The sequence below is a fragment of the Dendropsophus ebraccatus genome, chromosome 3 (assembly GCF_027789765.1).
Source record: "Dendropsophus ebraccatus isolate aDenEbr1 chromosome 3, aDenEbr1.pat, whole genome shotgun sequence".
NCBI lineage: Eukaryota > Metazoa > Chordata > Amphibia > Anura > Hylidae > Dendropsophus > Dendropsophus ebraccatus.
Window position 1 is genome coordinate 182,844,103 of NC_091456.1, and position 25,969 is coordinate 182,870,071.

Here is a 25,969-nt window from a genome sequence, read left to right on the forward strand (position 1 = left end):
TGTCTAAACAAAGGCCTCCCACTTTCTAGAGTTCTAGCTAATGTGTGTGCATGGTCCACCTGCTTACTATCATGACACAACACAACCATTAGGTGGCAGCAACATTCATATACATAGTAAATTAAAGGTGTTATAAACAGGGCCACTTTCTTCCAGGGACAGCACCGCTCTTGTCTCCAGTTCAGGTGCGGTTTGCAATCAAGCTCCATTCACAACGGTGCAGACCATTGGGTCAATGACATTACAGTCGTGTTACATTGGTAACTTGGCTCTGCTACATCTCTGTGTTGTAGTCCATACACAACAGGAGATGATGCATAGCAGTGAAGATTAATATATTCGTACTCATACAACATGCATCTTATTCCAGACAACCGGTCTTCAGTGTTGTTTTTGCTTAGGTTCCTATATGACTTAAGCATGACATTAATCCTTCCAGCTGAAGCATCCCGCCCTTTAAAGAGCACTTGAGGGTCCGGTAATGGTGGCGGCTCAATAGACGTCGCCTTCATCCTGATCTACAATAAATTATAGCCCCAGCCTTTCGGTGGACTGTCATCTTCTGCGTATTATCGGGAGCGAAGGCGGCCAGGCTGCTGGCCCGGGTGAGTTAGGACTGTAGGACTCCTTCCTGGTGATTTGCACCTCCAAGGGGGGGGGGGAGGGGGATACTATTGTGCATTTAGTTTAGTCTAATATTTTTTGGCCGCTGCAAAGTAAATGCTACGCGTTGTTCGTGTACTTGCTGCGACCTGGATATATTCAAATAGCATTGTATAGAGTGTTTACAGGTCTCTGAAGTCAAGTGCGGCTTCCCACTGGGATCCCTATGGAGCTTGTGTTTGGGTATCATCCAGCGAGCTCCTTCTTCCATGTGGTTTTCATATTTTTACTGTTTTATGTTTTCCTTTGTATTGATACTGTATCGTACCGGGTATGGCTGGGAGTAGGGTTAGCATGCACATACACATAGCTAGGAACCTTCTGTAGGTGGCAACACTGTATAAGGGGGGCACCACCTGACCATGGATGCATGTTGATGGCATAAAAAGGGGTTTAGTGATATGTTTGAGCATTTCCCCCTGCCCCCTGGTTAAGGACCCCCCTAAATATACACCCCTTATCCTCCAGTTCGTCCTCTAGCAAAGTGAACTTGCTCCCCCCCTCCTTCCCCCCTTTACCATAAAGTGACAGCTGGTATAGAAAATCTGATGGTTGTGGTGGCCAATAGGTGGGACATGACACATTGAAGTGAGTCTACCATCCCGTAAGGCAATCTTTTTTTTTTACATTACCTTATTGGTGGTGACGCGGTGACTACTCCCAGTGTAATGATACCTCCTCCCCTTGGTGATGTGCCAGACTTGATTCCAATGGAGGTGCATCACTAAGGGAAGGGGCTATGATTACGCTTGGTGAGCTGGGCCCGCCTCCAGTGCTTACAACCAGGCAAGGGCATAGCAAGAAGAAAATAGCGCTAAGCGCGGGAACCGGGTGGCAATTTAAAAAGTGGACTGCACCACCGGGATCACCGCACCGCCATCAAAAATTGCCGTACATGATGGCACATTCACTTTAAACACCATTGGTCATCAAGTTGTAGTGCTACAAAAGGTTAATATAAAGCTGTGGCCCATCCCCATCCAAAACACTTGCTTGTCTCCTCAGCGAGAGAAGGTATAGGGCAGCTTCTCTCCAATGAGAGGCCTGAAATGTAACCTTTCCACTTGATGGTAGTTCAGGAAAACCTACAGCTCCTGTAAAGACTTCTGATCAAGCCGATTAGGCCCTAAACCACCTACCTTGGGGGCAGGTTTTCTACAAGTCCCACCCCTGAGCAACCTGATTTATTGGCTTGTCCAATAAAAATCAGGACTATTGACAGGTATACTATCAATTGTTGTCTCTGAGATCTCTTATCTACGTTGGAGATTAAAAAAATATATATATGTATATTTTTTATTTTTAGGTCACTGATGGAGGCAATTTTGACAAGACCAGATTTTTTTTAAATTCTTTTTTGATCTGTGGGTATATTACGTTATTCCTCATTCACAATGATCCATCATGAGGGGGGGGTGTCCTGTACCCCCCTACTTGGCATGAGATATAGTACCAGATTTTCGAGGAGTGTTCCTTTGAAGAAAATCCATATGGGGTTTAAATGGCTGGAGAAAAGAGGAAGGATCCTATACCAGAAAAGATGAGGTTTCCCACGCTTGGCTAAGCAGCCCCATAGTAAATCATTCATAATGCACCCGACGTGTATAGATTGAATGCCCTAACCCAGATCTGGAGGGGTTACGTGCAAGACCCTCAAACGTTTTATGGTCAGGACCACAAGGGTTAATCCTCATCATTGCCAACCTGTGTTTTTGTGTAGACAGAACCATTATCGGCATCTTATTTCAGTGGCGTTTTCTTAATTCCGACTGCAAGAGCGGCACAGGCCAACTTTTTTCTTTTTTTCTTTTTTTTTTTTCTTTTTTCTTCCGTGCCCATTGTTTTATAAATGAGCTCATAAATCAGTTGTTGCTAGGCCGGAAATAAAGTGCCAGGCAGCCAGGCTCCCTGACAGGGGGTATGAATCATCCAGGCACAGAAGATGGCCTTTTGGGGATGAAGTGCTCATCTGCAGCGGTTTTTGTTTTTTTTCTTTCCTCTCCAGTCACATCTTTGTAACGGGGCAGGCAGCTGGCAGGACAGCTAAAAGCCCCTGAGGGACCCAGCGGGCTTCACTCTATGTCTCTCTTCTCTCCAACTGTTTTGTGCCATCGAATTCATTACCTCCATATGGGATGAGAGGGAGAGACTGACAACCAGACTCGCGTCCCAGACAAAAAAAAAAGCAACTAATTGGTCCTTTAATGTCTTTTTATGAGTCTGGCGGAAAAGCTGGGTGGGCGGAAGGTGGGGGCGCCCGATCTACAAAAATAGTCAAAAACAAAAAAACAAAGTAAGTCGCTGAAGCTTCAAAAAGATCACGTGCGGCAGCGTCGCCCGAAGACTCATTGAGAAGCTTTGTTGAGAGCCATAGAGTGAATTAGAGATGAGTCGATTGATCTGGTACAAGTCCGATTCAGTATGAATTTCACCAGAATTCTGATTCAAATTGTTTTTGTGATTTATTTTGTATGATTTGGTAAGTACGGCTTGGAGGTAAGTAGTGATGTTGTATACATCTCAGCTTACAACCCAACATTCTATGGATCAGCCGCTCTGCACCCTGACCGGTCTAAACAGTCATGGACCTGCTCAGCCAGTCTCGGACTGACCCACCGAAAGACCGGAGAATCCTCCGGTGGGCCCTCAGCCCAGAACCTGTACATTCAGTCTATCACCATCACGCACACTGACATTGAGTGGCAGCACGGTATCATTGACTGATAGGGCCACATCAGTCAGTGATACAGTGCTACCACTCCTACACACAAGGCAAGAAGTCATCTCATTGGGCCCTGGTCAGGAATCAAACTCCCCACTTACCCAGTCAGATGACAGCGATCATAGTCAGGCCTGGATTGCTCCCCCAGGACCATCGGTGCTGCCTCAAGGTTTTAAAATGTATGCAGTCACAGTCACATCCACTGTGATTGACCCAGCGAGGAGCCATTGGCTCCCAGCTGTGCCAATCATTCTTGAGGCCAAAGGCAGCATTATGCCTTAGCTACCAAATCAGCTTAGCTTTGTCTACGTAACCTTAGTCTCTACCCTCTATCCCACTGTAGGTCAGTGATATAGGTTGGCAAAAGCCAGTACGGTACAGGATAAACTTTTACTCTACTTTTGAAAGGTGTCCCTGCTCCTGTACCTACTTAGCAAGTACAATCCCAGAGCAAACAAGACACGTCTAAATCAGGATCTGTAATGAATCTGACCGTGAGATTTTCCGAATTAGAATCTCAAGAGAGTCCAGAGAGTCGCTCATCTCTACGTATAAAGCTTGCAGGGATTTTTTTTTTAACCTTTTTGATTATTTCAATGTTCCACTATGCCCAGATAGTGCCATGCAGTGCCCTGCCATAGAGGATTCCATGCAACCTACACAATATATATATACTGTATATACAGGGTGGTCCAAAATAGGTGGGCAGAAAATAATAACATTTACACATATTCAACTAGATCTATGAAACTGGCCCAGTTGCCCCTAGCAACCAATCAGATTCCACCTTTCATTCCTCACAGACTCTTTGGGAAATGAAAGGTGGAATCTGATTGGTTGCTAGGGGCAACTGAGCCAGTTCTACTTTACACCATGTTTGATAAATGTCCCCCGTCTCCTAAGCCTATTATACATGCAGTCCACCTACTTTATATATATGTATATATATATATATATATATATATATATATATATATATATATATTTATATTCTGGGTCTCCATACAAGATCTGTATCAGGGCACCACGTGTCACCTATAAAGCCGGGGTATATTATATGACCATTGTGTCCCCTAGTGTCCGAGGAACAATAGAAAGGCCTGGTCTAGGTCCAGTGATTCTCCGTCCTTTGCTGTAGCCGTATACAGTGTTAATAATCCGGCTCTCTTAACACTCTGTACAAACTGCAAAAAGTTGCGTTGTCTTTACCGCCACCTAGTGCACAATACTAATATTACAAAGGGGAAAAATAGTGTTATGTTTTTATTTTTATTTTTAAGTTGAATGCTGAAAATTTCCTCTGGAGAATCTATCCTGTGTGAGTGAGGGATGTGGCAATTATACAGTGACTAGCAGATGGGAGATATTATAAAGGCAATGATACAGATAATGGATGTGCAAATGCTAATTTTGGGGCTTTAAATATTGGAAAACTGCATCCTAAGCGTTTCCCTAATATCACAAAGGAGCTTTGAAGGTCTCTGCTTTCCCTTCTATATATAAGTATGCACAGTATATTGCACTATGCTATGTCTTATACCCTATAGACTGAATGCAGACCCTTGTGACCAGTTCAGGCAGTTTTCATGGGTGTCTGTGAGTGCAGCTCTGAAGTATAATACATCATATAACTCAGGATTAGTGATGTAATGTATGTACACAGTGACCCCACCAGCAGAATAGTGAGTGCAGCTCTGAAGTATAATACAGGATGTAACTCAGGATCAGGGATGTAATGTATGTACACAGTGACCCCACCAGCAGAATAGTGAGTGCAGCTCTGAAGTATAATACAGGATGTAACTCAGGATCAGTAATGTAATGTATGTACACAGTGACCCCCACCAGCAGAATAATGAGTGCAGCTCTGGGGTATAATACAGGATGTAACTCAGGATCAGTGATGTAATGTATTGTATGTACACAGTGACCCCACCAGCAGAATAGTGAGTGCATCTCTGGGGTATAATACAGGATGTAACTCAGGATCAGTAATGTATTGTATGTACACAGTGACCCAACCAGTAGAATAGTGAGTGCAGCTCTGGGGTATAATACAGGATGTAACTCAGGATCAGTAATGTAATGTATGTACACAGTGACCCCACCAGCAGAATAGTGAGTGCAGCTCTGGAGTATAATACAGGATGTAACTCAGGATCAGTAATGTAATGTGTGTATACAGTGACCCCCACCAGCAGAATAGTGAGTGCAGCTCTGGAGTATAATACAGAGTAAATAATGCAATCTACTGATAAAGAAAGTAAACATATATGCATATGTTTCTATCATGTAAATGTATGTTTAGGCTGAATATAAAACCCTGAGTGTAAACTTTTACACTATTCCCTCTTCTTAGTTTTATTTCAAAATAGAGATGGTAACGCCTGACAAGGGCATGCTTAGGCTTGTAGTTCCTCCATGTGCTTTTATAATAGCATAAAAGAGTTAATATAGAGGGCTGCATGCTCTCCATTAGAGAGCTCTTCCCCAGGCTCTTGTGCTTTGCCTCTATACAATGTGGCTGAGGGGGAGGCCCATAGTGCTCTGCGGAGAGAACAGTACAGGCAGGCCCATGCTGCGTAATTGAATATCAATAGGTGAGAACTAAACTGGAAAAGCAACCTGTCACACGTAGGTGTGCTCAACAACTCAATTTTCTGCTGCTGACAACTTAGGAAATGAGCTTTTCAGCTACTGTAGGAAATCGTCAAAAAGGCAAATTAACCCATTATAGCAAATGACAATAATGGTGCAGAACCGGAGCTGGAGTGGTTGGCTACTTTACCTCCTAAGCTCCACATCCAGATTTCCTTTGTTTTCTCCTCTGTATATTCTGTGTATAGTTCTACAGCACTGTTCCCCAACCTGGGGGTCCATAGCCCTTGTAATACTACAACTCCCAGCATGCCTGAGCAGCTGAAAGCCTTCTGGGCATGCAGGGAACTGCAACAGGGGGAGAGCTGCAGGCTGGGGGAGCACTGCTCTACCAGGTATACATCTGTATACACCTGGCACTCTACTGTATAGGTCCTGGCTCATGTTGTCACAACTTGAGAGAGAGAGAGAGAGAGAATACCTGCTGTATTCACGACAATGAATGATCCATTAATGCTGGAAGAGAATGCAGGTCGCCAAACCTGGTAACACGAGCCCCAGGCCTGACCAACTGGGTGGAACTAACAATGCGACCTATGCCAAAGAGGTTGAACGAACTGCAGCAGGGCACGTCGGCACAAAGCACTTCTCCAGCTGCTGTCTGGACTTTGTGTAAGACCTCTATGTACTTGCTACAAGACTTGAAAAAAAAAGAATTTGAAAGTTGAAAATGATCCCCTGGTCAGCAGTCACATCCCAGGCTTTAGCCGGCCATAGCTTAGCTCACAGGAACACAGGAATGGAAAATATACACTATAGGAACATAGATTCTCAGTATATCTTATGCTGCACAGGGGTGATCCCATTGGTAGAGGAGACATGAGGTAGCTAGGAACCGCACAGTTGGGGAGACAGCCTGAGCTGTGATAGGCTAGGCAATTTATGAAGTAGCTTTAAGTGGGTGACCTTTACCAGGATGGGTAGCCCTGACAGCCCTCTCAATCAAGTGGCAAAGACAGAAAAATATGCACAATAGGTCACATCTATCTATCTATCTATCTATCTATCTATCTATCTATTTATCTATCATCTATCTCCTATCTATCATCTATCTCCTATCTATCATCTATCTATCTCCTATCTACCTATCTATCCATCTATCTACCTATGTGTATACTTCAAAGAATCTGCAGCACAACCGTATTGTGAAAAATCCAAACGTGATTTATTCCATATCAGTAGAAAATTCCATGCAACGTTTCTGTCTCTTCTCGAGACCTTTCTCAAGCATGCTTGAGAAAGGTCTCGAGAAGAGACAGAAACGTTGCATGGAATTTTCTACTGATATGGAATAAATCACGTTTGGATTTTTCACAATACGGTTGTGCTGCAGATTCTTTGAAGTATACACGGGGGGGACGTGGATTCGGTCTCCAGCTGCTGGCACCCTTTACACCATCTTAACAGAGTGCACTCCACACTGGACGTTCATCTATCTACCTGTCTATCTCCTATCTATCTATCTATCTCCTATCTATCTATCTATCTATCTATCTATCTATCTATCTATCTATCTATCTCCTATCTATCATCTATCTATCATCTATCTATCATCTATCTATCATCTATCTCCTATCTATTATCTATCTATCTATCTATCTATCTATCTATCTATCTATCTCCTATCTATTATCTATCTATCTATCTCCTATCTATCTGTCTCCTATCTATCTATCTATCTATCTATCTATCTATCTATCTATCTATCTCCTATCTATCTCCTATCTATCTATCTATCTATCTATCTATCTCCTATCTATTATCTATCTATTATCTATCTATCTATCTATCTATCTCCTATCTATCTATCTCCTATCTATCTATATATCTATCTATCTATCTATCTATCTATCTCCTATCTATCTGTCTCCTATCTATCTATCTATCTATCTATCTATCTATCTATCTATCTCCTATCTATCTGTCTCCTATCTATCTATCTATCTATCTATCTATCTCCTATCTATCTATCTCCTATCTATCTGTCTCCTATCTATCTATCTATCTATCTATCTATCTATCTATCTATCTATCTATCTATTCATCTATTATCTATCTACCTATCAGTCCCACATCTTTTTTTATCACTGGTTCAAAATGGCCGTCGTCCTTGTATAAGAATCATTGGGGACGGCGACATCTCCTATGTGCAGTTCACACTGTTGTGTTCTCTTATTTACAGATAAATATAAATGATCTTCATTTGACTTCCCCCCCCCCCCCCCTCTCCTGGCGGCAGAATATTAATGCCCAATAGTATAAGTGTGATGTGTTGTCAGATTTGTGTAGAAATTGTATTGGCCAATTACACAACAATTACAGATAGTCAGTGCGATCATTAAAACCTCATCTACCGGATGGGATCCTGCGCTAAACAGGTACAAGGACACCGAGGACGCGGAAAATTATCTGGGTTTTCATTAAATTATCAGGGAAGAAGCACTTAGTGGCGATTATATGTAATGTGCAAAGACGGTTATCAGCTCTCAATATGCCGCACCAGTCCTGATGTATAAGGCAGACGGAGCGCCCCCCCCCCCCTCTCCTATCACCCCCCCCCCCCGTACGATATCGCTGATTCCCCCCCCCCCAGGCTTAGTAATTGGTTTATATCAATGGGTTCTACAAAGGTAATGCAGAATAAAACAAGAGAAATGAAAACTTATTCTGTACGTATCCATAGGCGAACAGAGCGCCAAATATTCCAGTACTTATCAGCTGCTGTATGCCCTGCAGGAAGTGGGATTTTCTTTCCAGTCTGACACAGTGCTCTCTGCTGCCACCTCTGTCCATGAGCAGGAGAGGTTTTCTATGGGGATTTGCTACTGCTCTGGACAGTTCCTGACATGGACAGAGGTGGCAGCAGAGAGCACTGCGTCAGACCGGAAAGAATACACCACTTCCTGCAGGGCATACAGCAGCTGATGAGTATTGGAAGACTGCAGATATTTAAATAGAAATGAAGTACAAATCTGTATAACTTTCTGACACCAGTTGATCTGAAAGAAAATAAACTTTTCACCGGAGTAGCCCTTTAAGCGTCTTGTCCAATGTTGTCTCGTTTTATAATACATAGACTTAGAAGATATGGCTTCCATCTGATCAGTTCAAACTGGATAAGGGTAAATTCACACAGGCGTCTCGCATAAAAAAAACGCAGCTAATCCCCAATACACGTATTAATAATAAGAATAATAAATGTATTGCGGATTAGCTGCGGATTAGCTGCGTTTTTTTTATGCGAGACGCCCGTGTGAATTTGCCCTAAGGGTTCTCATTATGGACCTGTGTCGCCATATGGAGCATCAGTATGACACAGTGATCTCTGGAAGTAGGGGATAAATCGATACGGCATACAACAATGCAACAATGCACCAGTTACCTAATGGGCAAATTATCAGAGTCCGTAAGGTCAGAATTTTCTGAGACCTAAAAAAAACAAAAAAAAAAACACAAGAAAAATAATCCCCACAAATGACCATTTAAGGCAAATAGAAGGAAATGTCCACTAATGTTCAATTGAGCTGAAATTCCCTGCACACCCGCCAGCTCTGCGGTCATTACACCCGCTTAGCGGACAGCGCAGCGGATCACAGTTAATTAAATGAACGCGGCTCTAATTAAGGCCGGGCCGGCAGGAAACATATGCGGGGAAATATTCCTTTGTCGATGAGCTGCAATTAAGAGGCCGATCAATAACAACATAATGCCTGTAAGGAGGGGGGCGCTGCACCATGGTGGCTCAGGAGGACACCGGCACAACTCATTACAGATTGGGAACCCTGCTCAATATAGAAATATTCTCTATAAATGTCAGATTCACCCAGAAGCTGCAGAAATGTCAATAGCTGCAAAGTGATCATTGGATTTAGTTTATTTTAGATGAGTAAAGATAGATAGATAGATAGATAGATAGATAGATAGATAGATAGATAGATAGATAGATAGGAGATAGATAATAGATAGATAAATAGGACATAGATAGATAGGAGATAGATAGGAGATAGATAGATAGATATGAGATAGATAGAAGATAAATAGATAGATAGATAGATAGATAGATAGATAGATAGATAGATAGATAGATATAGATAGATAGATAGATAGATAGATAGATAGATAGATAGATAGATAGATAGATAGATAGATTAGGAGATAGATAGATAGATAGATAGATAGATAGATAGATAGATAGATAGATAGATAGATAGATAGATTAGGATTAGGAGATAGATAGATAGATAGATAGATAGATAGATAGATAGATAGATAGATAGGAGATAGATAGATAGATAGATAGATAGATAGATAGATAGATAGATAGGAGATAGATAGATAGATAGAGAGATAGGGAGATAGATAGATAGATAGATAGATAGATAGATAGATAGGAGATAGATAGATAGATAGATAGATAGATAGATAGATAGAAAGATAGATAGATAGATAGATAGATAGGAGATAGATAGATAATAGATAGATAGATAGATAGATAGATAGATAGATAGGAGATAGATAGATAGGAGATAGGAGATAGATAGATAGATAGATAGATAGATAGATAGATAGATAGATAGATAGATAGATAGATAGATAATAGAGATAGGAGATAGATAGATAGATAGATAGATAGATAGATAGATAGATAGATAGATAGGAGACAGATAGATAGATAGATAGATAGATAGATAGATAGATAGGAGATAGATAGATAGATAGATAGGAGATAGATAGATAGGAGATAGATAGATAGATAGATAGATAGATAGATAGATAGATAGGAGACAGATAGATAGATAGATAGATAGATAGATAGATAGATAGATAGAACATTTACAATATACATTATCTACCATGTATTCAACGTATAATAATACATGCTTTCTCACAATCCCCCTTGACAATATTCCCTGGACTGAGACTTCAGTCGGACTGAGCATGTGTGACCACCTTAGCGGATTTTGTAAGGTGAACGCAAGAGTATATTTTGTATAACTCTTATACATAATGCATCAGATGAGTCCGGTAACACCAGTCATCATGTTCTGTCTCCAGGGTTTCATACTCATCCTGTCAGTTAGTGACCATGTATTGTTTCTCTTCTCCTTTAGGGGGCATCCTCGAGTCTGGTGGTGAAGTTTGCAGACACAGATAAAGAACGCACAATGAGACGTATGCAGCAAATGGCTGGACAGATGGGAATGTTCAACCCCATGGCCATCCAGTTTGGAGCTTATGGCGCCTACGCTCAGGCAGTAAGTATATAGTCCGGTGTTATCTATGGGATCTATACATTAAAGAGGTATTCCACTCAAACATAACTTGTGATATGTTGCTGCCCATGGTGAGGCTAACAATTCCTTCCATACTTGTTATTATCTATTCAGTCTCCTTCCCCCAGTTCTGAGCTGCTGCTTTCTGCTGTAGACACAAAAATCTGTGTGTGAACTTTTCTCTCTGTCTCCCCCTCCTCCCCCTTCCCTTCTGAGACGGCTGATGTAAACAAGTCCCTGGCACTCTGTATGTGGCACTCAAGTTGCTGATGAACTCACTGTGATTATCCCTCCCAGCATTACAAAGTAGCTACAAAGTTGCAGATAAAGCTTGCCAGGGACTTGTTTACTTCAGCCATCTCAGAAGGGAAGGGGGAGGAGGGGTAGACAGAGAGAAAAGCTCACACACAGATTTTTGTGTCTACAGCAAAAAGCAGCAGCTCAGAACTGGGGGAAGGAGACTGAATAGATAATTACAAGTATGGAAGGAATTATTAGTCTCACCATGGGCAGCAACATATCACAAGTTATGAGTGGAATACCCCTTAAAGCTTGATGTGATGGGATTATTATACGACCTGGTATTTAGGACCTGGTGAGAGGGAAGCATGTGTCGGGCATGATGGATGGTAGGCTATCATCCAGCTATCATATTGCTGCATTACTATGATGTATGATGAGCATGATGTGAGCAATGTGCTGTGGGAAGCCATAGGAGAGTCATGGAGGAAACTCCTGTTACATAAGGCGCCAGACCCCATAAATCTAAAGGGGCGACACATAGAGAGACGGAGCGAACACAACCCCAACTCTTATAAGTGACCACTCAGGAGACAGGGCAACCATGAAAGGCGTCACATTAACCCTTTGTTGGCTCTGTGCTAGCTTCACATATATACACTGGAACCACAATGGGTGACCAGGATGCAGGACAACCCCATTAAATCCAACAGCTGGAACCAAGACAGAAATCTAAGGGTCCTGTATAGGGAAAACTACATCTCCCATGATGCCTGCTTTTAACTTTCACAGCATTAAAGGGGAACTCCAGTGAAATCAAATCAATCGGTGGCCAGAATGTTATACAGATCTGTAAATTACTTCTATTCAGGCTCGGACTGGCCCATAGGGGAGCAGGGGAATCCCCCGGTGGGCCCTACCCATTGATGGGCCCCTGAGCAGGAGGTCTGCATCCCTGTTTAGCAGCTTCAGGATGACATATAATCCCCCAGTTAGTTTCATGGGACTTCACCTTTCCAGAAACTTAAGTGGACGGCTGTGCTGTTTGCATAGAGCAGGGATGCGGAACCTTCGGCCTTCCAGCTGTTGCAAAACTACAACTCCCATCATGCCTGGACAGCTCCTATATACTAGAACAGGGATGCGGAACCTTCGGCCTTCCAGCTGTTGCAAAACTACAACTCCCATCAGGCATGATGGGAATTGTAGTTTTGCAACAGCTGAAAAGCCGAAGGTTCCCCATCCCTGGCATAGAGTGTCTGACCAGTTACTAACAGTGAGCGAGCATTGCTGGCCACATACACAGCACTGTGCAAAGTCGCTATAGTAATGTGAAAGGTTTGGCGCTGGGTATATCTGGTGTATGTAGGGTGGGCCCCTAGAATAAAATATTCCCTGGTGGGCCCAAGGTACCCCAGTCCGACACTGCTTCTATTTAAAAATCTCCAGTCTTCCAGTACTTATCAGCTGCTGTATGCTCAGTAGGAAGTGGTGTATTATTTCCAGTCTGACACAGTGCTCTCTGCTGCCACCTCTGTCCATGTCAGGAACTGTCCAGAGCAGTTGCAAAAACTCACAGAAAATGTCTGGACCAGAGGTGGCAGCAGAGAGCCCTGTGTCAAACTGGAAAGAATACACCACTTCCTGCAGGACATACAGCAGCTGATAAGTACTGGAAGACTGGAGATTTTTATTTTTTTTTAATTAGAAGTAAATGATAAATCTCTGGCACTTGTTTAGACCAGTTGATCTAAAAGAAATACCCGGCAGTATTCAGGATTGTGGTAGACTCTATCGGTCCCCAAGTCTTGTTTCCGGCTCTCTGCACTCGGAGGGTTATCGGTTTGCCAAGAACTTTGCTTACAAATCCCAGGGACAGAGACTCCATTGGAAATTGTGTGATCTGCTTGGGAATGACATGAAGTGACTCCACATTGAGAGCTGAGCCTTCCCCTCCAGATCATTACATGGGAAGGCATCAGAGTGCATTAGCGGCCCCTGCGTCTGACTCTTCTAGCAAGCAAATAGAATGTGATAACCTAAAATGTACTTTCCTCCCCATGAGACCGGCCTCCTCCATTGCCTAACTAGCTTTGTCAGGACTCCCCCCCATGCAGTCAGAGTCTCTGGCCGTCATGTGGCAGATTCCGAGCCTTCCTGTCACACAGGATGGAGGCGCCGGGGTCCGGGAGGACCGCCCTGCTAGGTTATGGCAGAAGGACGTGCGGATGTTCATTAGGAAACTTGTCATCTTCTTTACTTCTCCTCCAATGTCTTAGAAATATGATGTTCTGCAGGATGGCACATGTGCTCTGCCCTTATATAAGCCAGATATGTATATATATATATATATATATATATATATATATTTGAGTGTCCCCTTTTTTTGAGCAGTATATATATATATATATATATATATATATATATATATATATATATATGAAATCTTCTCAGTCAATACTTTGGGGAGATTTATCAAACATGGTGCAAAGTGAAACTGGCTCAGTTCCCCCTAGCAACCAATCAGATTCCACCTTTCATTTTCCAAAGAGTCTGTGAGGAATGAGAGGTGGAATCTGATTGGTTGCTAGAGGCAACTGAGCCAGTTTCACTTTACACCATGTTTGATAAATCTCCTCCTTTGTTCTTTTCAAAGCTGAATGTGCTGACAACATAATCACACAAACATCATCAATTGAAGTCACACGGAGTCACACACAAAAATAGGCCGTGTTTACATGGCGTAAGAGGCCGGGTCATGGAGTGGCCGGTGTCAGAAAAGATGATCTTTACTGCCGCTGAATTCGTATGCGGCTGCATCCATTCGTGACCGCATCCAAATTCCCCGCTGCTCACAATGGAGCGTGCGGCTGGAACCGCGGGCTTCGTTGTGTGAACTGACAGGGTTTTCTGTGGCCGCTGTTCAATGAATAACGGCTGCAGATAATTGACATGTCAGTTTCTTGCGGCGCCGCTAGGGATCCCGGATGGAGTGTATACCATGTTTATACACTCCGGTCGGGATTTTATGCTTTCACATACAACGTGTGTGCTGTATAAATTACGGCCGTTATTGCAACAGCAGTGATTTCTACAAATCAATGGTATAACCCTCCCCTCATCTCCTCTTTGGTCCCCAGCAGCCAGTGCACCCCACCCCCCATCTCCTCATTGGTCCCCAGCAGCCAGTGCGCCCCTTTCTCCTAATCTCCTCTTTAGCCCCCAGCAGCTGTATACCCCTCCCCCCCCCCCCATCTCCTCTCTGTTCCCCAGCAGCCTGTGGGCCCCCCACCCCTCATCTCCTCTTTGGTCCCCACCAGTCTGTGCACCCCCCACCCCCCTCGCCCCATCTCCTCATTGGTCCCCAGCAGCTGGTACACCCCCCCCCCCCCCCCCATTTCCTCTCTATTCCCCAGCAGCCTGTCCGCCCCTCCCCCCCCCCCCATCTTCTCTCTGTTCCCCAGCAGCCTGTGCCCCCCTCCTCTCATCTCCTCTTTGGTCCCCAGCAGCTGGTGAACCCATTCCCCCCCCCCCATCTCCTCTTTGGTCCCCAGGAGCCGGTGCCCCCCCCCCTCCCCTCCCAGAATTAAGAAGTGACCGCTCTGTGGCTTGTTATTACGTCCCGGCGTTCCGGCTTCTTTATGTATCAGGCCGATAATGAACTGCCGGCAAACGCAAAGCAAATTAGGTTCCACTTTCTTGGAGATACAATTAATTTGTAAAACTTCAGAGGCGGCGAGTGGACAGTGAATGCAGGTCTATTACTGTATAAGCGGATGGCGGCGGCGGCGGCTTTGGAAAGCTGGACTTTTTTTTTACTTCCCCTTTTTTCTCTTTGTTCCGTATTTTGTCGACTTTTTGAAAGCTGCCGGGGACTTTGTGATGGCGAAAGTGCAAATCTAATGGGTGTAATTAGAGCTGAGAGCCGCGTCCTAATGCTCCTTCCATATTCATGTGCGCGGAGGCAATGGCAGCCATTTACGGTGCATAAAGGCTAATGGACGGCCCATCGCCTCCGTTACATCTCCTGCCGCCCGCATCCACATTCTATCATCTCCAACCGCTTTTATGCAGGAGAAAAGATGCAGAAAGAATACATAAAAGTGGGAAATATAGAATAAATAGGCGGCATATGCCATAGACCAGAGCCAGGTCATAAAACTACAACTCCCATCATGCCTGGACAACCAAACTCTAGTGTCCCCCCCCCCAAAATACAACTCCTATGATGTCCAACCCAACATTACGAATCCCATCCTCCCATAAGCTGTAGAGTATGAACTCCCGTGGCATGATGGTAGTTGTAGTTTCGCAGCAGTTTTGTTAGGGCATGATGGGAGTTGTAGTTTCGCAGCATTGTCATTGTGCAATAGCATTGGTCAGGCTAGAGCTGCCAGGTTGTAGCTGTGTAACATTGTAGTGTAGTGTTGTGGGTTTTGGGCACCTTGACCCGTATATAGCTTTTACCTCTATACCCCCTATACATCCCTCCCCCTCTCCCCACATGGTAATGGACAGATGCCCAGCCTCCTTCATAGCACATGACCCCCTATACCCCTCTATGGTAATGGACGGATACCCAGTCTCCTCCATGGCACATGACCCCCTATAGCTCCCATGATAATAGTCGGATACCCAGCCTCCTGCATGGCACATGACCCCCTATACCCCCTCTATGGTAATGGATGAATACCCGGCCTCCCCCATGGCGCATGACCCCCTATACCCCCCCATGGTAATAGTCGGATACCCAGCCTCCCCCATGGCACATGACCCCCTATACCCCCCATGGTAAAAGTCGGATACCCGGCCTCCTCCATGGCACATGACCCCCTATACCCCCATGGTCATAGTACTGATACCCGGCCTCCTCCATGGCACATGACCCCCTATACCCCCCATGGTAATGGTACGGATACCCGGCCTCCTCCATGGTACATGACCCCCTATACCCCCATGGTCATAGTATGGATACCCGGCCTCCTCCATGGCACATGACCCCCTATACCCCCCATGGTCATAGTATGGATACCCGGCCTCCTCCATGGCACATGACCCCCTATACCCCCCATGGTAATGGTACGGAAACCCGGCCTCCTCCATGGCACATGGCCCCCTATACCCCCCATGGTAATGGTACTGATACCCGGCCTCCTCCATGGCACATGACCCCCTATACCCCCCATGGTCATAGTACGGATACCCGGCCTCCTCCATGGCACATGACCCCCTATACCCCCCATGGTCATAGTACGGATACCCAGCCTCCCCCATGGCACATGACCTCCTATACCCCCCATGGTAATGGTACTGATACCCGGCCTCCTCCATGGCACATGACCTCCTATACCCCCCATGGTAATGGTACGGAAACCCGGCCTCCTCCATGGCACATGACCCCCTATATCCCCCATGGTAATGGTACGGATACCCGGCCTCCTCCATGGCACATGACCCCCTATACCCCCCATGGTATTGGTGCGGATACCCAGCCTCTCCCATGGCACATGACTGTGCTTATGAGCCGCACTCGCACACAGGACTCAGAGGGTCTAATTTTATTTAAATGTTAATCTGACACTATGGCGGCTGCAGATGCCAGAACCTTATTAAAATGAGTGGAGTTTCTGCGCTGTCCCTGGCACGGAGAGGAGCATTGGCATGGAGACACATGTTAAATATACATGAGAATCTGGTGCAGCTGCCCGGCCTGAACAACAAAGTGCGGCCTGCACTCCCAGAATGCAATGGACTATGAGTTCCAGAGGCGAGGAGGCAGAAGGCCCTGCGGCAGTGGCAGCAGGTTATCTGTCTGACTGGGTGAGGGTACTGATCCTGTGCCCACCACCAGATGTAGCCTGTAGTCTTCAGGTTGTGTGTGGTATTACAATTCTGCTCCATTCACTTACTTGGAGGTGTCCTGCAATACCACACCCAAACTGAGGACAAGAACCAGGGGGCTCCTAGCTGGTCAGATACAGCAGAGCTAGGTTGGATGGTATATAGCAGGACTGGGTTGATCACATTTAGCAAGGAAAGGCTGGACCGATGCAGCAGAGCTGAGTTGGTCAGATATTACAAATCTATATAACTTTCTGGCACTACTTGATTTAAATGATTTTTTTTCTAAACTGCCCCTTTAACAAAGAGTTATCCAGGGTTAAAAAAAAACACGGCTGTTTTCTTGCAGAAACAGCTCCACCCGTGTCTTCAGGTTGTGTGTGGTATTACAATTCTGCTCCATTCACTTACTTGGAGGTGTCCTGCAATACCACACCCAAACTGAGGACAAGAATAATGCTGTTTCTGCAGTCATTTTCTGTTCTAAGTCTGGATAACCCCTTTAAGATTGTCAGATATAGCAGAGATGGGTTGGTCAGATGTAGCAGAGATGGGTTGGTCAGATATAGCAGAGCTAGGTTGGTCAGATAAAACAGAGCTGGGTTGGTCAGATGTAGCAGAGGTGGGTTGGTTAGCTGTAGTGTAGCTGTATTAGTCAGATGTAGCAGAGATGGGTTGGTTAGCTGTAGTGTAGCTGTATTAGTCAGATGTAGCAGAGATGGGTTGGTTAGCTGTAGTGTAGCTGTATTAGTCAGATGTAGCAGAGATGGGTTGGTCAGATATAGCAGAGCTAGGTTGGTCAGATAAAACAGAGCTGGGTTGGTCAGATGTAGCAGAGGTGGGTTGGTTAGCTATAGTGTAGCTGTATTAGTCAGATGTAGCAGAGATGGGTTGGTTAGCTGTAGTGTAGCTGTATTAGTCAGATGTAGCAGAGATGGGTTGGTTAGCTGTAGTGTAGCTGTATTAGTCAGATGTAGCAGAGATGGGTTGGTTATCTGTAGTGTAGCTGTATTAGTCAGATGTAGCAGAGATGGGTTGGTCAGATATAGCAGAGCTAGGTTGGTCAGATAAAACAGAGCTGGGTTGGTCAGATGTAGCAGAGGTGGGTTGGTTAGCTATAGTGTAGCTATATTAGTCAGATGTAGCAGAGATGGGTTGGTTAGCTGTAGTGTAGCTGTATTAGTCAGATGTAGCAGAGATGGGTTGGTTAGCTGTAGTGTAGCTGTATTAGTCAGATGTAGCAGAGATGGGTTGGTCGGATATAGCAGAGGTGGGTTGGTTAGCTGTAGTGTAGCTGTATTAGTCAGATGTAGCAGAGATGGGTTGGTCAGATGTAGCAGAGATGGGTTGGTCGGATGTAGCAGAGGTGGGTTGGTCAGATGTAGCAGAGATGGGTTGGTTAGCTTTAGTGTAGCTGTATTAGTCAGATGTAGCAGAGATGGGTTGGTCGGATGTAGCACAGGTGGGTTGGTCAGATGTAGCAGAGATGGGTTGGTCAGATGTAGCAGAGATGGGTTGGTCAGATGTAGCACAGGTGGGTTGGTTAGCTTTAGTGTAGCTGTATTAGTCAGATGTAGCAGAGGTGGGTTGGTCGGATTTAGCAGAGGTGGGTTGGTCAGATGTAGCAGAGATGGGTTGGTCAGATGTAGCAGAGGTTGGTTGGTTAGCTGTAGTGTAGCTGTATTAGTCAGATGTAGCAGAGATGGGTTGGTCGGATGTAGCAGAGGTGGGTTGGTTAGCTGTATTGTAGCTGTATTAGTCAGATGTAGCAGAGATGGGTTGGTCGGATGTAGCAGAGGTGGGTTGGTTAGCTGTATTGTAGCTGTATTAGTCAGATGTAGCAGAGATGGGTTGGTCGGATGTAGCAGAGGTAGGTTGGTCAGATGTAGCAGAGGTGGGTTGGTCAGATGGGGCATAGCAGAGTGGATATGACGGAGCTATAGTAGGTCGGTCAGATGGATCAGTGGTGGTTGTATATAGCAAAGATGGCTGACAGTACTGAGCCGATCAGACACAGCAGTGCCAAGTTAGTCAGATGTAACAGGGGTGGGATAGTCAGGGGGCTCCTAGCTGGTCAGATACAGCAGAGCTAGGTTGGATGGTATATAGCAGGACTGGGTTGATCACATTTAGCAAGGAAAGGCTGGACCGATGCAGCAGAGCTGAGTTGGTCAGATATCGCATTGCTATAACCTCTACTTCACATAACAAATCATGGCACCACATGACAAACTTCTATCTGCTATACGGTTATGTGCTCAGTGCCAGGATACCAGTCTGCCTTCAGCTCCATACATTGTCAGGGCATGCTGGGAGTTATAGTTCCAAAACATCAACAAAGTGCGAGACCACCACAAAGCCCCCAGTGTCAGTCACAGTCACTGTTGGTCATGATTAAGTGGGGTGGTCGGGAGGGTCCTGCCAGTAACTTCTGATATTTTTTGTCTGTTTCCTTTCTTCCAGCTGATGCAGCAGCAGGCCGCCATTATGGCTTCCGTAGCACAGGGGGGATACCTGAATCCAATGGCCGCCTTCGCAGCCGCCCAGATGCAACAAATGGCTGCTCTGAATATGAACGGCCTGGCGGCTGCTCCGATGACGCCAACATCAGGTGAGAACGCCACACCAATCACTACTACATCTATAGTAGTTATATTCCTGTATATAGGAGCAGTATTATAGTAGTTATATTCTTGTATATAGGAGCAGTATTATAGTAGTTATATTCCTGTATATAGGAGCAGTATTATAGTAGTTATATTATTGTATATAGGAGCAGTATTATAGTAGTTATATTCCTGTATATAGGAGCAGTATTATAGTAGTTATATTCTTGTATATAGGAGCAGTATTATAGTAGTTATATTCTTGTATATAGGAGCAGTATTATAGTAGTTATATTCCTGTATATAGGAGCAGTATTATAGTAGTTATATTATTGTATATAGGAGCAGTATTATAGTAGTTATATTCCTGTATATAGGAGCAGTATTATAGTAGTTATATTCTTGTATATAGGAGCAGTATTATAGTAGATATATTCCTGTATACAGGAGCAGTATTATAGTAGTTATATTCTTGTATATAGGGGCAGTATTATAGTAGTTATATTCTTGTATATAGGAGGCAGTATTATAGTAGTTATATTCTTGTATATAGGGGCAGTATTATAGTAGTTATATTCTTGTATATAGGAGCAGTATTATAGTAGTTACATTCTTGTATATAGGAGCAGTATTATAGTAGGTATATTCTTGTATATAGGAGCAGTATTATAGTAGTTATATTCTTGTATATAGGGGGCAGTATTATAGTAGTTATATTCCTGTATATAGGAGCAGTATTATAGTAGTTATATTCTTGTATATAGGAGGCAGTATTATAGTAGTTATATTCTTGTATATAGGAGCAGTATTATAGTAGTTATATTCTTGTATATAGGAGCAGTATTATAGTAGTTATAGTCTTGTATATAGGAGCAGTATTATAGTAGTTATATTCTTGTATATAGGAGCAGTATTATAGTAGTTATATTCTTGTATATAGGAGCAGTATTATAGTAGTTATAGTCTTGTATATAGGAGCAGTATTATAGTAGTTATATTCTTGTATATAGGAGACAGTATTATAGTTGTTATAATAATAATAAATAGGAGACATGCTTTTTAAGGCTTTTCCTTTCATTTATATGAATAATTAATAATATAAATGTTAAGTTGTATAATAATAAAAGTGTCCATAGGGGTTATTTTAGTCACACTTTTGAACACATAGACAAAGCTATTAAAAAAAAAAAAAAAATGTCAAAAAGTTTCCAGAACTCCCTGTGCGCTCCAGGCTTGGACCTTTGAAGTGTGAAATCCAGCTACACTATATAGGTAATATCTAATGAGCTGCGGAGAAGTGACACTTTGTAATTTTATTTTGGTTTTGACAATTACATTGAGGTAGTGGTATAGTTTTATTACTATATGTACCTATTATTTATTTATTTATTTTGTTAAAATTTTTTGTTTGGTTGGTGGTTGGTTTTTTTTTTGTTTGTTTTTTTTTGTTGTTGTTGTTTTAGCCTAGACCGGGTGCTGTCCAAATATCATTAAGACATGTGGGACAATGGTGACGGCATTCTCCTTGCTATACATGAGCACATGCTGAAACAGCAACACTTCACATAAAGAAAGTAGCGGCAGCCGAGTGCTTAGTAAGCGAAAAAAAAACAGCGGATAAGGCAGTAGGAAATCTTTGGCGCTTTCATCACACGTACAAGCGCAGTCAGGAGCGCACACAAGGAGCTGTCACATCAAGGCGCCGGTGTCAGCTCTCGTAATAAAAGAGAATCTGCCAACACAAGTGATGGGGAAATTTTCACTTTTTTATTTATTTTTTTAAATGGATGACGGGAAAAATACATTGGCCCGATTGTTAATTTTGCCCCCGTAAGGCGACTGTCATTGCGTTTCCCAAGGAGATGTCGGATCCCTAGAACTTTTTAGATTTGCAGTTTATCTAGTTGGAGTATAAGGGGAGGCGGGAGGTGCGGAGTAGAAGGCGGGGGGGGGGGGTCGCTAGATGTTAGGCGGTATGACAGCGATGGAGGCGATGGGAGAACAATATGAGCGTAATTAGTACTCAATTAACATTGGGTAAACGGAGGCCTAGGGGGGTAAAATGATTCGCCTGCAGCAATTTGCATTTTTTCTCCTGAATTATAACTCTTGTTTAACCGGTGAGGTTCTGGATGTAGATACTTCCTATGGAGATGTAGCAGAGCTGAGTGTGCGCGGAGTGCTGCGGTTGTTCCACTGTGCCTTTGATCTAAGTAGTGATGTGCTTCACTAGCTGTTGAACAACTACAACTCCCAGCATGCCCTGATGGGCATGCTGGGAGTTGTAGTTGTGCAACAGCTGGAGAGCTAAGGTTCTGGATCCTACCAGTGTAATGCATGGCAAAGAGTAGATTTAAAGAGATACTCCAGAGATTTTTTTTCTTTCAAATTAACTAGTGTCAGTTATATAGATTTTTCATTTACTTCTATTAAAAAATCTCTAGTCGTCCAGTACTTATCAGCTGCTATATGTCCTGCAGGAAGTGGTGTATTCTTTTCAGTCTGACACAGCGCTCTCTGCTGCCACCTCTGTCCATGTCAGGAACTGTCCAGAGCAGCAGCAAATCCCGACAGGAAACCTCTCCTGCTCTCCAGACTAGAAAGAAAACACCACTTCCTGCAGGACATACAGCGGATGATAAGTAGCGGAAGACTGGAGACTTTTTAATAGAAGTAAATTACAAATCTCTGGCACCAGTTGATTTGAAAAAATATTTTCTTTTTGCTGGAGTTCCCCTTTAAGAAATGAGCAGATGGCCACCCAGCTTGGAGGTTAGTTATGGTGTAGCAAGTAAAGGAGGGCACCAAAAACCTGCATAAAGCTACTCTAGCTTACCAAGGAAACAGGAACACCTTACAATACATTCTACATCGGATAGGGTAGCACACTTTGTAATAGATGTACAACTATCTCTATTTGTTCGTCTGTCAGAAACTTCCTCTATTGAGGCACCACGGGCTTTGTGGTTACATCAATGTGTAGCATTCTGCATTCTTCAGTTATTGAGTGCAACACAATTTGCAAGTCCTTTAGCTAGCTTGCTTCTCCTAGTTGTTCATTGATCCTTTTGCTTATTACTCATATGGGGTTGCGCCCCCATCTACCGGTTCCCCTGGCCTCTACAGAACTAGATTTCCTAGGTTGTGTAGCCCCCTCTTATGACCCATTGTCTTAGGCTACTTCCCAACACCTTAAGGCAGCTCATAGTCCTAAGACTGTCTATCTACATTTGGTACATATATATATAATTTTATTATTATTATTATTATTATTATTATTATTATTATTATTATTATTTTATTTATTTTTTATTTTTATTTTTTTAACAATATACAATAGGTACATATAGTAATTGGTACATGAAATGCAATGACAACGTGAACAATGAGAACCTGAGGAATCGCCAAATGTAGCAGTAATAGTAGACACATTTACCATAGTGACATCCAGTGGCGTAGCTACCATAGAGGCAGAGCAGGCAGCTGCTATGGGGCCCATACAGGAGGGAGGCCCGGGGATGCACAGAGAAGATAAGAACCCTCCTATGTCCTTCTGCTTAACCTCTTATATACTGCAGTGTGTTAGTCACCCAGTGTTTTTTTACCCCTGCTGCAACACAAAAAAAGGGTTGAATGCAGAACACACGGAGATCTCTGCCTCACTGCTATGATAACCTCTGAACTGAGCTCCTGCAGAGGTCAGGGGTTATCAGTGCAGGAGCAGTAAAGCAGAGATTTCCTTGGACTTTGGGTCACTTACACACTGCAGTATATAAAGGGGTTAAGCAGAAGGTAGTCTGCTCTGCACCTACTGTATGTTTTTAACCATAAGGGCTCCTAATGAGCCCTTATAATTAAATACAGTGGACTGACAGAGCAAGCAGCCATAGGCTCTCTTCCCTGCCAGTCACTCTTGTGGCTGCAGGCAGGATTCTGCCTCTGTGTGTGTGTGTGTGTGTGTGTGTGTGTGTGTATATATATATATATATATATATATATATATATATATGCGCAGTGCTTTGTGTTGTGTGTGTGTGTGTGGGGGGGGGGGCCGTACAGTTCTATGCTATGGGGCCCCATGAATCCTAGCTACGCCCCTGGTGACATCCTCTTATTTCTGCAAACATTGAACTATATAGAAACTTAAAGGGATGTTCCTATCTCACGTCCACAGGACATAGGATAACAAGCTGACTGATGGGAGTCCAACCACTGATGTCCCGTAGTGGTCGATATGCTCTGTGTATGAGCTGTGGGACCACCAAACACTTCCAAGTGCTAGATTGGAGTAACCAATGACACTTTGATATTGTATCGGGGAGGTGACCGCTTGATTTTTGTCTCCGCAGGTGGAAGCACACCGCCAGGAATCACCGCACCAGCTGTGCCTAGCATTCCATCACCAATTGGGGTTAATGGATTCACCGGCCTCCCACCCCAGGCTAACGGACAGCCCGCCGCCGAAGCTGTGTTTGCCAATGGAATCCATCCCTACCCAGGTACTGAGCTAATAGATTATACTTATTATGGTCCGCGATGACCATAGAAAGCGCCCTGCTTACCTCGAACCCTCATTTCAATCCAATATCCTTTAAGACTCTCGCACAATTTGCCAAATTTGCCATTCAGGGGTGTCAAAAAGATGGCCGCCAACTAGAGTTGATTGTTGCTGCCAACAAGTCTAAGGCTGTATCCAAGTTTTCCAGACAGTCCTAGGACGGTATCTACCTTCTCCAGATGCCGGGAATCCAAAGCAGAGGAGTAGATTTATCAGACATGGTGTAAAGTGACACTGGCTCAGTTGCCCCTAGCAGCCAATCAGATTCCACCTTTCATTGAGAAATGAAAGGTGGAATCTGATTTCTTCAGGGGTGGTGCTTAAAGGGGTATTCCACTCAAACATAACTTTTGATATGTTTTTGCCCATGGTAAGACTAACAATTCATTCCATACTTGTTATTACCTATTCAGCGTCCTTCCCCCAGTTCTCAGCTGCTGCTTTCTGCTGAAGACACAAAAATCTGTGTGTGAGCTTTTCTCTCTGTCTCCCCCTCCTCCTCCCCCCTCCCTTCTGAGACAGCTGATTCCAACAAGTCCCTGGCAGGTTGTATTTGCATCATTGTAATGCTGGGAACGTTAATCACAGTGAGGTTATTAGCAACTTGACCTCAGATTAACCCTCCCAGCGTTACAAAGAGGCTACAGAGTTGCAGATAAAGCCAGCAGGGACTTGTTTACATCAGCCATCTCAGAAGGGAGAGATTCTCAGAGAGAAAAGCTCACACACAGATTTTTGTGTCTTCAGCAGAAAGCAGCAGCTCAGAACTGGGGGAAGGAGACTGAATAGATAATAACAAGTATGGAAGGAATTGTTAGTCTCACCATGGGCAGCAACATATCAAAAGTTATGTTTGAGTGGAATACCCCTTTGTTTGTTTCACAGAGGTATAAAAAGGGCAACACGATGCGGCTCTATTGTTCTAGAGAACAACAATTGTTATAATACCAGCAGGGGGCGTGAGTGATTTCTGATATCAGAATCTACAGATTCATGGTTGTCACCACTATAATTAGGATAACTCCTTTACCAAAGCCCAAAGCCTGAGAGATTTCCTATTTGGCATCTACAATGGCAGACTTTCCTGCTGGAGTTCCCCTTTAAGTTTTCCTAAAGAGCGGAGTAAGTAAATTACAATTAGACATCTGTAATCTATTCTACGAGCGCCCGGGATCATCATTCTTTTCCATTTGTAACAATCAACCATATTCCATAAAGCAGTCACTGGAAAGGGAAGGGAAGAAAGATCTAATTTAGCATCTTTAACTCGGAATATTAGAGATTTTAATGAGAGAATTCTCCCCAACTCACTCTAGTGCAGTAATAAATGGAGGTGATTAAGCCGGGGCTTGGCAGCTATAATAGAAGCATTTGTGCTGCGAGTTGAGATAGTTATCAAAATAAAATA

The 25,969-nt window shown here is 43.8% G+C and overlaps 1 protein-coding gene across 12 annotated transcripts in view; it reads left to right on the top strand.

Moving 5' to 3' along the window:
• CELF4 (CUGBP Elav-like family member 4) overlaps positions 1-25,969 on the top strand; it is a 911,277-nt gene that overhangs the window by 799,331 nt on the left and 85,977 nt on the right. For all 12 annotated transcript variants that reach the window (XM_069963253.1, XM_069963252.1, XM_069963255.1 and 9 more), the window contains 3 exons: positions 11,155-11,298; positions 19,861-20,008; positions 24,353-24,502. In XM_069963253.1, the coding sequence (XP_069819354.1) occupies positions 11,155-11,298; positions 19,861-20,008; positions 24,353-24,502 (442 nt within the window). The remainder of the gene's footprint in view (positions 1-11,154; positions 11,299-19,860; positions 20,009-24,352; positions 24,503-25,969) is intronic.